Raw genomic sequence first — 17,297 nt, 5'->3', positions numbered from 1 at the left:
TGTTGTAAGTAGTTTAACTTGTTTTCCAGTGAATTATGGGTATGTAGCAAGATGGAAATGACAGGACAGGGGAAAAGGATGACAGTGAGAAATGACTTCAAGAAGTCTGACAGCAATGAGGAGAAAGAAAATTATAAAAAGGATACTTGGAGATTCTAAAATAAAACAGAATAGTCTTTGGGGCCTTTTACAATAAAAGAAAAGCTGAAGCTATGAATTGTAGTTTGTTTATTTTTGAAGACAGAATATAATTCAGTTAAGAGAAGACGTAGGAGTTTATACTATATTTTAGTGAATTCCCTTCCAAAATGGCAACCATAAAAAAAAAAATCAGGTTAAATGAATAAATGTAGCTGTCTGGACCACTCAGCTACCCAGAATTACTCACTCAGCTTATAAATGGTTATTAAGTCAGTATAATTTTTAATCGGACTAAAATTACCTGAATCATTACAGAAATTTTACAAAGTTCACAACTTTGTCAGTAGTTCCCTTATCTTGAGTGATATGGAACTACTTAATTGGATTTCAGTTGTGTCATGTCAGTGTATAATATTTCCTCTTGGGCTTCCCTGGTGGCGCAGTTGTTGAGAGTCTGCCTGCCGATGCAGGGGACACGGGTTCATGCCCCGGTCCGGGAAGATCCCACATGCCGCGGAGCGGCTGGGCCCATGAGCCATGGCCGCTGAGCCTGCGCGTCCGGAGCCTGTGCTCCGCAACGGGAGAGGCCACAACAGTGAGAGGCCCGCGTACCGCAAAAAAAAAAAATTTTCCTCTTAGTGAAGTTGAATTGTTTCTCATTTGATTTTAACCACGTGGTTTATATCTGTTAAGAAGTAGAATAGTGGAACAACAAATGTCTCATCATTATTCACGTTGTTCTTTGTATTTGTACTTCTCAAACCACTTTGTATTCTCCTATCTCAATGAGTTGAGCAGATCATACAGTGTGCCTTTTTTAAAAAAATTTAAATAAAAATACAAAGGCTAAGAAAATATTGTGGTGCCGACCAAGGTTATCAGCTAATGTAGGGTAGATCAAGGGACAGAGCACTAAGCTTCTATGGTGGTGACTCTCCTTAACCCCTGGTTTTTTGGCTGGCTTTCAACTCATCCCTTCATTTTTATCTCCTCTCTCTTTCTCTCTGCTCACTGGCCACTGACCTCCTAGCTCCTTCTTGACTTTCAGTGTCTAGAGCCTCTTAACCCTGCATAAATGTTTCTTGGCTTCTTCCTTGTTCACCCAACCTCCCTGCTGTTCTCAGTCCCAGATTTGAATTCCTTTGAAAACCACACAGCTGCATAGTGAAAGTAGATGTGCAAGACAGCCCGAACACGTCTTGAGGTAGTCAGGGAATACATGTGCCTTCTCACATGTTCGTTACCTGCAGCTTAGGTTAAAAGTCAAAATTGCACGGGGGAGTTAGAGCCTTATGTCTACGTCCCCCTCTCTACTACACACACAGATGCAGGCAGGTGTGTATGCAGATGTGCATGCACACACACATTTTATGAGTTGAGGCTATGGTATCGATTACTAAATTAACACTTTAATAAGACATTTCACCTCTAACAGTGTTTAGAAAATTATACAAATGATTGTATATGTGGATATAGAAAAGCTATTTTCCTTTGCTCAGGTTTTAATTTTAAGACAAAAAAAGATTGCATTTTTTTTGTTCATAAATTTCCTCTTGAGTCTTCTTTAAAATTTATTCCAGTCAAGGCATTACTATTACTACAACTATTAGTTTACTGCAGGCTGTCTGAACATTATTTCTTTTTCAGCCTGGTGAAGTTACTTAATTTATTTTGTTTCATTTAAATGACAGAGGAAGAATAAAGCAGCTATTGCTTTAGTGTGTTCATAGTTGTGTGTAGTGTCTATAGTTGTGTATGTGTATTGTTTATTCATACACAGCTTTTTATGGTTGTATACGATTGCACCTGTGATTAATGGCTAATAATAAACATTTCAGATAAAAAAGTATGTATGGATTAGTGTTCTTCCTCTTTGGTCTTTGACAGCTGTGTGTGTATTTAGTGGTAGTTAATATTTTAACTCAGAATATACTGTTTTCTTTTAATTATTAAATGCTCCATAATATTTTAGAAAGCCAGGTAGTATTTTTCATCTATGTGAAATCTCATATATTTTATGATACAACAAAGAAGTAATAAATGACATTTTTCAGTCTACTATGTCAGTCCCTTTGTGCCAGTATTAGCAAACTTGTGCAAATAAAATTTCATGGTCATTAAATGAGTGAAAAGGTGAAATTATCATAGACTTTAGAAATTACTTTTATATTGATTCTCAGTATAACGTAAGGTTACATAAAAAAGATGGCAATAATTATTTCTTTGCATCTCATAAAATGAGGCCAAATTACACATAACCTAACCTAAGTAATTAGGTAGTAAAACTCATAGGTGTTTTTCCCCAGGGCATTTTTTGTTTTCCTAATAACTGCTTTATTAATTAGAACCCCATTCATTGTAAATGACAGACAGCCAGCTTCCGTAAGTGTAGGCACATGGGCGCATGTATTGGCGCCCATAACCAAATTACAGTGAGGGCAAGGACACAGCTGGCCACAGGAATCTAAATGGCAGTCAGAGACTTTCTCCATGTCTTCCTTTCTGCCTCTCTCCACAAGTTTTCATTTTCTTTGCTTTCCTATGACCTTATACCTCACAACCACATACCAGGGAGGGAAAACCCTTCTTTAGATCCAGCACATTCCAAAAGAGAGCAACAACTCACTCAGCTTGAGTAACATGGAGCTCAGGGTCTTCTGGGATTGGCAGACGCCTTTATAAGCATCATGTTAGATGGAGGAGGAATCAATGCCCAAAAAGGAAGGGAAAAGAGAGAAATGTTAGTCAACATAGATGTTCACAACAAATCAACATTTATCAGGGTCCTACAGTGTTCCAGGCACCGTTTCCTTTAATTCTCATAACAACTCTTTGAGGTATGAGTACTGTTACCACCCATTTGACAGATGAAGAAACTGAGACTTTGAGATGTTTGGATGCTTACTGTCACCCATGTGACAGAGCTGAAACACCAACTCAGGCTTGTCACAACCCTTGATGCCCTGAACCATCACAGCATACTATCTTAACTCCCCCAATAATCAAAGCACTTCTAGATAATCAGTAAAAAGAAGATTTTGCTTTCTATATTCTTCTACTTATAAAAATTTCATGCAATAATTAATATGCTTTTCCCTTCATTCTTACTTTTCCTCTTCTGAAATATTAGGCTGCTTAATAGAATGACATACCAGTTCACTGATTTCCTAGCACCAAGGGAGAAGGTGTTTAGGCAATATTAGACTTTGTCTAAAAAATTTTCATAAAAATACTTGAAGGAATAATAATTGCTTTCAGACCTATAGACCAAGGCAATAATTTAATTAGTTTCGTAAGTCCAAGTTAGATTAGTAAAGTTATAATGCATGAAAAGACACAGAAAAATATGTTACTTTCATTTCCAGTGTTAACTACAGAGATCCAGTGTGATCCTTCCCATTTTAAGGCTCCATAATGTATGAATGGATGTAATGAATCCAGTCTTCAACTTTCCTAAAATATAATGAGCCGGCTGAGTAAGCGTATTGATTGGATAAAAATTTCAAAAACTTGTTTGCATGCTAATGAATACCATCATAGTGAAATTCAATTTAAATAAATCAACATTCTTGATGAAGAATTATATGATAATAAAAGTTAGTTTGATGGACACAGCATTTTAAATTAATTGTTTACCATCTGTTATGGTCTCTAATCACCATTACAGCCATCCATAAATCACATGTGCCTCGTAAGAAAAGATGACAATAATTTACATGTATGTATTTTATTGAAATCAACATCTGGAGTGTCACTCTGATTTAAACATAAAGCACAGGAGGAGACTAAACGCTTTCAGTGTGATGTGTTCCTCTTTTCCTGTTGTTGCTTTTCCTCTTGAGAGCTGGAGTCTTCACAAGTGAATTGGAGGGTTTGCTATCTTTTAAAAAGTATAATCCTAGCCAAGGCATAAATTCTCCACTTTAAACTTCTCACTTATTTTGGCAGTACATAAACCTAAGACATGCCTAACTTCTTTCGTAAGAATGGCTAAGCTTGAATAGAAAGCCCAGGACTTTTTTTTTTTTTTTTTTGCGGTACGCGGGCCTCTCACCGCTGTGGCCTCTCCCATTGCGGAGCACAGGCTCCGGACGCACAGCCTCAGTGGCCATGGCTCACGGGCCCAGCCGCTCCGCGGCATGTGGGATCTTCCTGGACCGGGGCACGAACCGGTGTCCCCTGCATCGGCAGGCGGACTCTCAACCACTGCGCCACCAGGGAAGCCCCCAGGACTTCTTTTGTACGTTGATGGATCATTAGCGGCTATGTTCCTCAGGGAAGCAGCCTGGGGAGGGATGGGCAGTGGTGTGGCCAGAAATGTGAGACTTTTAATTGAAGAGCCCTGTCCTTTGATCTTAAAGGTGAATTTTTTTTTATCAAAACAAAGATATTGAACATAGATCTATTTATTCATTTGACCAGTACTTATTGAATGTCTACCATGTGCCAGGTAGTATTATAGATATGGGGAGACAGCAGTGAACAAAACATACCCTTGCCCACCTGGCACTTACATTCCCAACTTCTATTCTCCCCTCTCAGAACCACCAGTGACCTGTCTGCTGCTGTCCAGCACTCAAAACTGACTTGAATAAATTATAAAACTGCCATTAGTGTGAGGAAATTCAGGGAATATTCCACTACAGAAAATGGATCTCATGTGGCTTAGCTAGTTCTGTTCCATGGCCTTTCTGCTGTTCCTCCCTTTTTCCTTGGAGGTTGACCTTCTTCATGGTCTCTTCATGCTTCATCCTTAGCTCAATGCTGGGTTTTTTTACTTTGGCCCACTTTATAGGAAGAGTAAAACATGAAAGGATTCAGACTCTAGCTCAACCTTGATTGACTTCTGGTCAGAAGTGCTGGTTATCTCTCTCCATGGTGTGGTGTATATTCCTGTTCTCTCCATCCGTCCCACCTCCACCCATAACCCCCATTAATACCGTATATTTTGGTATTTGTGGAAGATGTTCCCTAAATCTCTTTACTTTGGAGTTCTTGCTTTTCCCTAAATGTATCTGTCCACGATCTTTTTTTTTCCCTTAAGGGTTTGACAAGTTCGTTGGCAGCATGGCTGGATCCTTACTGTCTTTATCATATTCCTACTGAAAGATTTAGGCTACACATTATCAGGTTAATCTACTTTGGGTAGCCTGTTACTATTGTCATCTTTATAATTTATTAGATGAAAATAATTAGAAATATTGTAGTAATCAGCTGATGGCACTTGATGTTGTACTTTTAATCTGGTTCCTAATGAATTGTCACCAGTTTTCTTACAGTATAGGAAGTGGGCAGGGTCCTCTTCAACACTGATCATTTCAGACAGATTAAGTTGATCTTAACCATGTAATCAGAAAATTTGAGGAGAATATGTTTTGCGTTGTCTGAATCAGGAGCATCATTTGGTCATGAAGAAGAGAGAGGAAAATGGAGTGGGGATGAAGACGAAGAGTGAGAGTAAGTCAGGTCTAGTCTCTAGATCTACAGGAATGCTTTGTTTTTTTCTGTGAATTCTTGTTGGCTAATCAACTTGGTTTGCTTATGTGAAAATCTCTAGAGATATCTAAACCTCCCAGACTTAGTAACAAAATCATTTTAAAAATGAAAGAACTTAACCTCTGTTGAAGCTTTTCTGTGTGCCAGGCATGTATCGGTAGCTTTATAGGTATTAACTGAAGTTCAAGGAGATAAGCAATATATCTATGATTATATAATTAGTTAGTATTGAAATTGGCCTATGAACAAACCTTTCCTTGCACCAAGTTGTCCATGGGGTGAAAATGCTACTCTGGAGAATTTTTTCCTATACTTGTTTGTCTTAATATCTCCTCTTCCTCTCTTGGTGAAATACAATAAGATTATAGATACATGTAAAAAATAAGCAAACAGTACAAATAAGATGGAATTACCATACTTGAAATGACTTTGTAAGGTTTATCCTTTTCTTTCACAGTAAAAAAAAAAAAATCGTTGTTTTTTTTTCTTTTTTTTAAATATAAATGCTGTCATGGGTTTGGGAAGGAGGAAGAAAAAATAAGTGGGAAAATTTCCACTTAAAATTATGAAGTTGAATATTCTCAATAAAGATTAAAGCTGGAAATTCCATTCAGAAAATTGAAAATTTCAATTCAGTAATTATATATATTGAGGACATACTAGTCTCTAGACTGAATACTGCAAAACCAAGATGAAAAGAACAAACATGCATGACATAAGGCTTTAGACTCTAAGAAGTCAGTATGGAGATTATGTGTCTATTCTGTAATTGATAAAGGAAATACGATAAATATGGAAAATCTTTATTTAAAATAACTGGGCTGATTCACAATCGATTTGTACATTATTTCATAGGAGGAACATATACTTTAACGTTTTTAAATGTAAAAAAAAATTATAGGCACACAAAAGGAGGGTTTTTTTTTTCTCTACTGTAAGATTTCTTGGAGACATACAGCGGCTTTGCCTTTCTTATATAATTGAATTTCAGAGGTAAAAGAGGCCCTTCGTGTAAAATGTTTCCCCAGATGAGAAAATAGGGTTCCCACTTGATAAAGCTGGGATGAGCAGGTCATCTAGCTCACCTAGGAGCCAAGGGCAGGATGGGAGCAGTGCGGATTGCAAGTCTTAGTCTCTGCTTCTGGTCCAGGTTCGTGTTCCACCTGTATTCCAGTGAAGCATGTGAGTCTTTCTCCCCAGGGTAGAAAGGAGAGAGTGGTGTAAATGCGGTGCAGTTAATTTGCATATTTGAAGAATAAAAACCACTGGACAAGAAAGAAAACTTCAGGATTGGTCATTCCTTTTTCCTCTCTCTTCTTCCTTCTTCCTAAAGATAATTATCTACTCTTCCTTAAATGTTTTGTAACACAATAAAACTATTGCTATTTTAATTATATATATATAAAGTAAATGTTAATATTTATAATACATCATATCACATTATACTATATATACTATGTAATATAAATATAAATATAAAAATTAAATACAATTCCATCCTCAGATTTTGTCCAGATAAATGATAAGGTGTGAAGGGAGAAGAATGGGAGAATGAAGAGTGAAACAAAGTACTCTCTCTCAAAAACATCCCCAGACACACACACACACACACACACACACACACACACACACACACACACACACACGGAGTAGGAAAGTGACCTAGGAAAAGTGCTTCTGGTCTGTGAACTGTCACTAAATTTACTTGGTTTTATCCTGCTGTTTCCTGATTAGCCTCTATTACTGCCTTTTCAAATGCAAATTAGATTACCCTCTTATCACTGAGCTTCATTTGCTCTCCCACCTTCAGTAGTTAGTGCCCTGCTCTGCGTGAGAATGACAGAGCAGCTCACTGGATTGGAAACACTGTACAGCTTCAACAGCAGTGACCAGAGAAATCAATTTATAAGCCAGTAGGCTGACGGTGTTCTGTTCTGGCAACACGTTACAGTCACCTGGGGAGCTTTTTAAAATTTATCCATGCTGCCCTTCACCCTTGACCAACTAAATCAGAATCTTTTAATACTTCGTCCTTGGGGATCAGCGTTTAAAAACAAACAAGCAAGCAAACAGACAAACTGTCAAGGTGGTTTCTAATATGTCACCAGAATTCAGAACCACTGGTCCAGAAGATTCTCCACTTTTGCATGAGGGTCTTAAAATTTACTGCAAAGTATCCATTCAGAAAATTTGAAGCAAACTTTGTCCTTTGATTTTCAAGTAACACAAGGATTTTTAAGGATTTTTAAATGTTGGGATATCCCTTTATTATTTTCATCTTTCATGCTGTCTTGCTGTTTTAATTTGTTTTTTCTATTTTCTTACCCCAAACTGTCATAACTTGGGATTTCACATGTTGCTTCTTATTACCTGTTTCACAAACATCCTGGAAAGTTTTTGTTTGCCTTTTTACTTCGCTCTGTTCTTGGTTTAAAGTATGCATTAAACTGAGATTGCTGCTGCAACAGGAAGCACTTTTATTCTGACTCAGTGATTAGTTAATATGCTTCCTTTCTGGCAAACAGATGGCGAATTGAACGTAGAACTTTTCTTCTGAGTAGCTGCTTGAGTGGGGATTATATTATAAATAGTACAAAAAGACTGCTCAATCAAAAGATTTTACATTAAGTGAAGACAAAAAGTCACAGCCAGTGTTGGGTATTTTATCACAGGACAAAGAAGCCGTATGTCTCCCTGCCAGGTTATTCATTGACTGACTTAGAAACAATTTTTACTTTATCCAGAGGAAAATCATCATAATTAAGTTGTCTCTTCTGAAATTGGCACTGTATTTTTTTTTTTACAAAAGTCAGTAAAACATGAGTGCTCAAAATATATCTTTGAAAAAGCCGAAGTGACTTATTAACAAACACAGGTGTTACCGTCATAAAAATTATCAACTCCCTTTCTCATCAGGTTAAGAATGATTTTTTTCACCTTACACAGAGCATGGTATATGTATATAAAATATGGATCGTATTAATATTACATATTTTTCATTTTATAAAAATACCTTGAAGGCTTAAGGATTTAAATAAAGCTGCCCTTTTGATGATGTACCTTTCCTTACAAAGCTTTTTCTAAGTTTCCTAAACTTGAAATCCTGGCATAGTATAAGTTTTAGGGCTTTTTTCCAGGATTCCCAACTGCCTCCCATCACCGTTGTACTGGACTGTATCTGAGCCTAAACATTCCTTGAAGCTGGGTCTCTAACTCACTTATTTTCCTTATTTATCTTTTACTGGTATGCTCAACCTATCTACTTATCATAACATTGTCTCTTCTTGTAATCAGTTCAGCTGACAGGAGACTGGTCATGTTTCTGTGTAGCCTCACAGCCTTTGAGCAGCACACTCAGAGTTCTGTGGTTGCTAAACTCTCCATCATCCATGTAGTTCCCAGGGATTTATCATAGCTGCTTTCATCTAAATACTGAGGTCTCGAAATTTCTGGAAACTTAGATAAAAATAAATGTTCTGTCCCTTTGACTGTTGAATAATATTTAAATAAAGACAGGCAGACAAATTTATGTTGCGTAGGAAAGTTACAGTTTAGGAGAGCTTGCTTCGGTGCATCTTACCAGAGGTTTGATGAACTTCAGTGCATTTTATGAATGGTTTGGAATATTTTGAGGGGAAGTGGATGTTGCTAATGTGATTGATACTGAAAGATGGGATGTTATCTCAAAGAAGAATATGCACTTCTATCTTAAATTAATGTACAGTTTACCTCGATTGTATGTTTCTGACTTGCCTCTCTGTTGTCCAGGGGACACTTAGGACAACCATCAAACCAGCTAGAGAGGAAAGGAGGCATCCTGGGGTGTTGAGGGTAGTGAGGCCCAGGAGTATTTAGCTGGGGATCCATTTAAGCTGTTTTGAGAGTGTGTGCTCTGTGACCATCAAGTTCCCCTGCCCTTGACTTGCCAGCTTCTCATCACTATATTTCTGACCCTTGGCTTTCAACTTGACTTTGACTTCTGACTGTTCCCTTTGCTTGTTTTCTAGACTCTTACTCTTTCTTCCTGCCCCTGTGCTGTGGCAGCATCTTGCATTATGCCTGCCCTTTCCTGTCTGAAAAGTCTACCTTATTTCAGACATTCTGGAAGCCATCTTGCTCTATGAAATATTTAGGGTAGTCTTTGAAGCCTTGCTGTCTTCTTGTTGAAATATTTGTGGATGTGCTACACTTCTGGGCTACAAAGAATGCCTTGTATTAAAGATTCAGCGATGATGAAGTATCTAAGATATGTTATTTGTCTTCAGTTGTATTTTTTTTGACACGATAAATTAATCTTACTTTTTCAGAGTTTTTCCTCACGACTTAAAGCTATTTCTCTCCCAATTATCATTCCCATTTCTCTGAGGACAAAGAAAAACTAATGAAAAGCTGTCTTTGGATTTTATGTAATTAATTTATGTTAAAGAAAAATTGTTTTATTTCTTGAGTTATCTTGTTACATTTCAAGGTTTGCAAATACATTAAAATTCAGAAGTCACCAAAACCACTGGGCTGCTTTTACTCTGAGTAGCTCTTTTCTTCTTTGGAGAAGTAGTTAGGGATTAGTGGAGGAAGTGTGGAAACAGTTTTTCTTACCCTGGCTAGTGTACGCTGGTAGCAACCCTTCCGAAGGTGATTCACACTTGGCTCTAATAATGTAGAGTTGATCAAGCATCCAAATATTCTTTCTTTTTTTTAAATCACAGAACTGACTCCTGAGGAGAGAGCCCAAAAGATTGCCAAAGCCATGCGTAAGCAGTCTTCTGAAGTCAAAGAGAAGTGGGAAAGTCTAAACGCTGTTACTAGCAATTGGCAAAAGCAAGTGGACAAGGCGTTGGAGAAGCTCAGAGACCTGCAGGGAGCGATGGATGACCTGGATGCTGACCTGAAGGAGGCGGAGGCCGTGCGGAATGGCTGGAAGCCTGTGGGAGACTTGCTCATCGACTCACTGCAAGACCATATTGAGAAAACCATGGTCAGCATCCCTGCCTCAGATAAAGGATTTAAGAAATACTTTATTGTTAAATATAACACAAATAAGGAGAGCCACATATATAAACCGTTATGAGGGATTGTTATAATGTCAACACTGTTGGCATTAGAATATAGAACTTTTCCAGACATAATAGATGTTTTCCATATGCCCCTCACCATCAGAACCCCCCTCCCTGCCAAAATAACGACTAAGGTGACTTTTACAATAATTTACTTTTCTTTATACGTTTTCACCCAGCTGTGCATCCCTAAACAATATAGGTTAGTTTTACCTGTTTTTGTTGAGTATTTTTTGTTTTTTTAATAATACAGCAGAGGACCTTTAATTATATTACTGAGGTTGGGTCTTTTTTTTTTGGCTGCGTTGGTTTTTTTGTTGCTGCTCGCGGGCTTTCTCTAGTTATGGCAAGGGGGGGGCTACTCTTCCTTGTGGTGCGCGCACTTCTCGTTGCAAGGGCTTCTCTTGCTGCGGAGCACGGGCTCTGGGAGCGTGGGCTTCAGTAGTTGTGGCGCATGGGCTCAGTAGTTGTGGCTCGTGGGCTCTAGAACGCAGGCCCAGTAGTTGTTGCACAGGGGCTTAGTTGCTCCGTGGCATGTGGGATCTTCTGGACCAGGGCTTGAACCCGTGTCCCCTGCACTGGCAGGCAGATTCTTCACTTTTCTTTTCTTTTTTTTTTTTTATTTTTTTTTTGCGGTACGCGGGCGTCTCACCGTTGTGGCCTCTCCCGTTGCGGAGCACAGGCTACGGACGTGCAGGCTCAGCGGCCATGGCTCATGGGCCCAGCCACTCCGCGGCATGTGGGATCTTCCCAGACCGGGTCATGAACCTGTGTCCCCTTCATCGGCAGGTGGACTCTCAACCAGTGCGCCACTAGGGAAGCCCTGGCAGGCAGATTCTTAATCACTGCGCCGCCAGGGAAGTCCCTGTAAGAATATTTTAAAGTCCCTTTTAATCTCCAGATTTCCCATTTATCTTTTGTTTGTTTTCTTTGCAATGTATTTGTTGAAGAAACTGAATTGTTTCTTTGACAGTGTTTCTCACAGTCTGGATCTTACAGAATGGCATCCACATGGTGTAGTCTAGCAGGCTCCTTTTTAAATCGGTGGTTGGATTTAGAAGTTTAATCAAAAGTATACTGTTTTCCTGGGAGTTCTTATCTACTAATTATATCTTATTGTCTGAGTATGTAATGAAGAATTCGTTTAGCTCTAAATTCTGTTTGTAATCAGGTACTGCCCAAAGTTAAGGATGTTAGACCTCTGGTCTAGATTCCCTTTGGCTCCCGTATTGTAGAACATATCCAGAAAAGCAGTTAATGGAATTTAGGCAATAAAAGACACGAATAACAGATTTAGAGTGTATTAGGTTTTTAGTAGCATAGTAAACTATGTACTAGGTAGTCATGAATCAAATCAAAGGATAAACGGATGAAAAATCAGACTGACAATATCATGAATGGAATTTTTATTGCAAAAGATACACATCTTTTGTGCACAGATATTGGATAATACTATCCCTTTGTTTCACATGTGGCTGAATAGGAAAGAGAAGCAAGGTCTAGGAAATTAACTGAATCCTACTCAGGCAAATTACATGAGTAAATAAATATATGTGTAGACATAGGAATAATAATAATAGGTAGCATTTACTGATGCTTACTATGTGCCGAGAACAAGATAAGTATTATTATTATGTCCATTTTACAAATGATGACATTGCAGATATTGCTCAAGCCCACACAGCTAGGAAGTGGTGGAGTTTTCTTGATTTCTTTCTTGCTCTTCTCTTTCATTGTAGAGACCTCATTCATAATAATGTAATTAAGCTTAACTTTGATCAACTACTTGAAGTTGAATCTTTAAAAACTACGTATTAAATTTTCAACCCAAAATTTTTATTACTGAAAGAGTATTGGGGTGCCATCTTTCACTGCAAATATACATGTTTCCAATGACCCTGTGAATGAAGTAGGCTTCGTCCTCGACTGTAGTATCCAAAACACTTTTCCATAATTGAATCTGAGTTAAAATAACAAACTAAAAATAAAACCTTTTTGGATAGGTTCTTTGGAAGTTGCACACTTCTTGTATTTTAAAAGATGATTTTTAAACACTGAAAATCTTTAAGCCAATGGTTTACAAAAAGTATGTTCTATTGGTTTGCAAAACCTCTTGGTTGGAGCAAGAATTTACCCATTTGAATTTGAAAGCATCAGTTTTTAATACAGGATGACTAGTGTTGAGGGAAAAATGAAGTTATATCTGGACTAAAACTTTGAGAGTTGTTAATCCCATTTGATTGAAGAAATTACCCGTCTCTGCATCCAAATCCTTCTGTTTAAATTTCTGCTTATGTGGGAAAGCTAGGAAAAATACAGCCAATATTTAAGACAAAGTGATAAACTGTGGATTAAGATATTTTAACATCTTATTAGGAAAAAAGAAAATAAAACCCAAGTCTCTTTAAACCAAGTAAAATTGATGCAAAGTCCGGGGTGTTTTGCATGTGCTCTAAAGTATACCCCAATCCCAGTGAAGCTATAGGCAGGTAAAAATAAGTTCTGATTATTGCCAAATATTATTAAATATGCCAAAGCAACTGGAAAACAAAATCTTTTAGGGTAATTGAATAATTTTAACTTCCTAAAATTATCCTTAATCATTCTTATTTGCAGAATACACACCTCTGACAGGAGAAGGGCTGGGATTCACATCTGCCAACGGGCTGCCAGTCAGCACCTTTAACACTAACAGATGCTTCTGTTTCTATAGCAAAGAAAACCACATATATTTTTATTCTCTTATAGGAAAGTACAGCCAAAACATGATAAATTGGTTCTTTATACAAGAACATACAGCAGATCTGAAACCATTTAAAAATTTGCTTTATTTTAGAAAGCCCCTTAATTTGGAGCTCTTAAAAACCAAAAGATAAACTTTCTTAATAGAAAGATTCCTTTTTACCATAAAACACTGGACCACAAAAACAAAATTAAACCTAAAATGCATTTTTTGTCTAAGGACTTTTATTTTATTATTTATTTATTTATTTTATTTTTGCCTGCGTTGGGTCTTCGTTGCTGCGTACGGCCTTTTCTCTGGTTGCAATGAGCGAGGGCTGCTCTTCGTTGCCGTGCGTGGGCTTCTCATGGTGGTTGCTTCTCTTGTTGCGGAGCACGGGCTCTGGGCGTGCGGGCTTCAGTAGTTGTGGCTCTTGGGCTCTAGAGCACAGGCTCACTAGTTGTGGCGCACGGGCTTAGTTGCTCCGCGGCATGTGGGATCTTCCCGGACCAGGGCTCTATCCCGTGTCCCCTGCATTGGCAGGCAGATTCTTAACCACTGAACCACCAGGGAAGCCCTGTCTAAGGACGTTTAATGGTTTTACCTGTGGCTTGTAAGAGAAAAAGTATTATTTTTATAGAGAGAAAAAAAAGTTTCTTCTATAAGATTAAAAAAATAATCTGTCTTGAAGTTACAATTTTTAAAAAACTGTCACCATATTTTGAAATAAAACTGGTTATTATTTAAAATTATATAAATCTGAGAATATTTTCTAGCATTTCATTTTTTAAAATTTATTTAATTTTGCGGTACACGGGCCTCTCACTGTTGTGGCGTCTCCCGTTGCGGAGCATAGGCTCTGGACGCGTAGGCTCAGCAGCCATGGCTCATGGGCCCAGCCGCTCCGCGGCATGTGGGATCTTCCCAGACTGGGGCACGAACCCGTGTCCCCTGCATCAGCAGGTGGACTCTCAACCACTGCGCCACCAGGGAAACCGCTAGCATTTCATTTTTAATCGTTAATACCTTCAAAATACAAAGATATTGATTTTAAAAGCTGATTATTAGTGTATGATGTAAAGTCATAACTGAAGAAACCTTGAAAGATTTGAGTTCTGTAATTGTTCTCAAACTGAATCTGAGGGCATTCAGGTCTTTTCAAAGTCCAGACTGAAAAATTCTCTTTTCCCACCCCTCTCTCTGTCCCATGCTTCTATATTAATTATGAATTCTTTAGACCTATAATGTCTCTGTTATCATATATCTGCTTTTCTCATTGAACTGTATTTGTGAATCCGTTTATTTGTACACATTCTGTCATCCATGAAAGACCAGCATCTGCAGTCATGGAGAAAAACTATCACAGCTCTGAATTCCTTCCATGCTGCAGCAATTTTCACGTCTTCATGGGCTTCCCTTCTTCTACCTGATTCTTAATTTCTTTTTTCTTTATGCTATATTACAGAGTCATTTACCTAACCCCGCAACCTCAGGCATCATTTATTTACAGCTGAATCCCAAATGTCCATCTCCAGGCCTGACTTTGAAATGCTGCTGTCTTCAGGGTTCTAGTGATATTTCTTTCTGTACATTGACTTCCATGCTCACTGTTTTGGGTGTCATTTACACAGTTACCCTCAAAGTCCGTATCTTTCACTCTGTCCCTGGGCTCCAGATCTGTTCTTCTGATCTCCAGCTTGACCTTCCTTGTGGTTTTTGGACATATTCAAGAATTTTGAAATGCTGAAACGTATTCTCAGATTTACCTAAAATTAATTTTCTTTTTAAAAATAAGGTCATATTCTTAATATTATTTTGATGTTTACCAACCATAATGATTATTTCTAGCCTTTACATGTTATAAAAGGGGGAACTGGGAAGTGGTTAGAGAGGTGTTCTTTTTATAAGCATAAGAAGGAAGTCAAATTAATATTGTAGTGTTTTAATAAAACTTTATAGCCTTCAAATCACTTTGATACCTATTATTCATTAGCTAAACTTGGAGTGATGAAAGAGGAGAAGAAAGGGAGCTCATAGACATAGGCCTAGTCTCTTAAGGGGTGGAGATTATAGAAATGATGAAATTTGAGAGCTGATGCTAATAGTATGTTGATAACACCTAATACCTATAAGTATGGTACATGATTAATTTTTGACACACCAAAGAGTTAAAACTATGCTGTTCTCTTTTAATATCCCAGTTCTATTCCCAATTCCATATTGGCTTAATCTTGCCTCAAGTACCATTTTTTGAGCCTTCATCATTAGAAATGAACTCTGCCCCTCTTGTATTGCAAACTTTGTGCTTAGTACTGGAGACTGTCCATTCTCAAGAAGCTTCCATTCTATGGGGGGTGGGGGGGCATTAAAATATGAATGCTTACAATACCAAGAACTAAGAGCTCTGATAAGAAATGTTTAAAATCTATAACAAGTGGTTCATATGGCACCAAACAATCAAGAATGTCTCCCACTATAAAACCTGATTTGTGTGTCCAGAGATGTGCAGCCTGGAAATCCTGGCTAGGTTGGAGATGGCAGGTGGAATGCTGGGGAGCACATGGGCGGGGCCTGCAGCTAGGGCTGGGGAGGGAAAGACCTCTGGGAAATCTTCCCAATGGGTCGGGCACTCCAGTCAGTTTTTTAAGGGATGGGTCGGATCTAAGCAAAGACTTTGTGGGGAAAAGGATACATGAAAATAGAGGGGGTTGGAATTATGTGGAGAAAGGAGAAAACTTAGTGTTTTCATTATTTTGTTGTTCATTCTCACAGGTCATATCACTGTCATTGACCGGAAATATTTTTTGTTTTTTTTTCCCCCTCTTCACATATACCCCTTCAATCCCCACTTACAACAGCTCTCTTACTGTGCTCAGAACCGTAATTTGTCAGTTGTAAGCTTCATTTACCTCTTTTCTGATAGACCCTGCTCTTCCTGGCCTACCTTTAACTGCAAGGTCATAAATGACTTTGAAAGAGATATATAAATATATAAATCTATGAGTATATAATGTGCATAGATTTTGTGGTTAGGAAAGATTTGTTTTACTGGCCACTTTCTAACTTAATTTTAAATGGAAAGAGTTCAAATCAAGTTGTTGCTTCAGATGAAAAAATATTAAGGTATCCATATTAAAAAAGGAAAATAGAGAATTAAAGATAAAATCAAGACTAGAAATTAGTAAAATGGATAAAAGTGGCGTACATTTTCCAGATTAAATTGCATATCATGAAAAATTTGAAGGAAATACATAATCATTTAAATGAGTTGGCATTATAATTTTTCTCTTCGTGCATCTATTTAGATTCTCTAGCTTATAAAGAGTGATTCTTTGGCTGGTGGTCCTGGTTGCTCAAGACCTGAGTTGAGTCAGCTGTTATTGAGTGGGCAGCTATAGTTGATGGCCTCTTAGCTGGTCTTGGTGTTTTTTGTGTTTTTTTTAAGGAAATATGGAATACTAGCTTTTGTTATATTCTTTTCTGATGACATTATTCTTGTCCTTTTCTTCCAGGCATTTAGAGAAGAAATTGCACCAATCAACTTAAAAGTTAAAACAGTGAATGATTTATCCAGTCAGTTGTCTCCACTTGACCTGCACCCATCTCTAAAGATGTCTCGCCAGTTGGATGACCTTAATATGAGATGGAAACTTTTGCAGGTGTCAGCTGATTCCTCTTCATAATGCAGGCTTACACTTTGGTCTTTAAGCCCTACCTCTCTGTTCTACCACCTGTGATCCTTTTCTCTTTCTTTATGGGTTGTATTTGATAATGGATTTCTAGCCTGTGATGACATCAGTTGTCTTTCAGTATCTTGAACCCAAAGGCCTCATTTATTTATGAATATAGACTTTAATGTAATTTTATGATGTTCTCTTCATATG

At 37.8% G+C, this 17,297-nt stretch overlaps 1 protein-coding gene across 1 annotated transcript in view; it reads left to right on the top strand.

Moving 5' to 3' along the window:
- The window catches only part of UTRN (utrophin), a 499,864-nt gene that overhangs the window by 383,131 nt on the left and 99,436 nt on the right, over window positions 1-17,297 (top strand). The window contains exons 56-57 of the mRNA XM_060168281.1: window positions 10,344-10,612; window positions 16,926-17,072. Coding sequence (XP_060024264.1) covers window positions 10,344-10,612; window positions 16,926-17,072 — 416 coding nt within the window. The remainder of the gene's footprint in view (window positions 1-10,343; window positions 10,613-16,925; window positions 17,073-17,297) is intronic.

This window comes from Lagenorhynchus albirostris, chromosome 12 (genome assembly GCF_949774975.1).
Source record: "Lagenorhynchus albirostris chromosome 12, mLagAlb1.1, whole genome shotgun sequence".
In the NCBI taxonomy this organism is placed as follows: Eukaryota; Metazoa; Chordata; class Mammalia; order Artiodactyla; family Delphinidae; genus Lagenorhynchus; species Lagenorhynchus albirostris.
The sequence above is the reverse complement of the archived record's forward strand: the minus strand, read 5'-3'. Positions and strand labels throughout refer to the sequence as shown.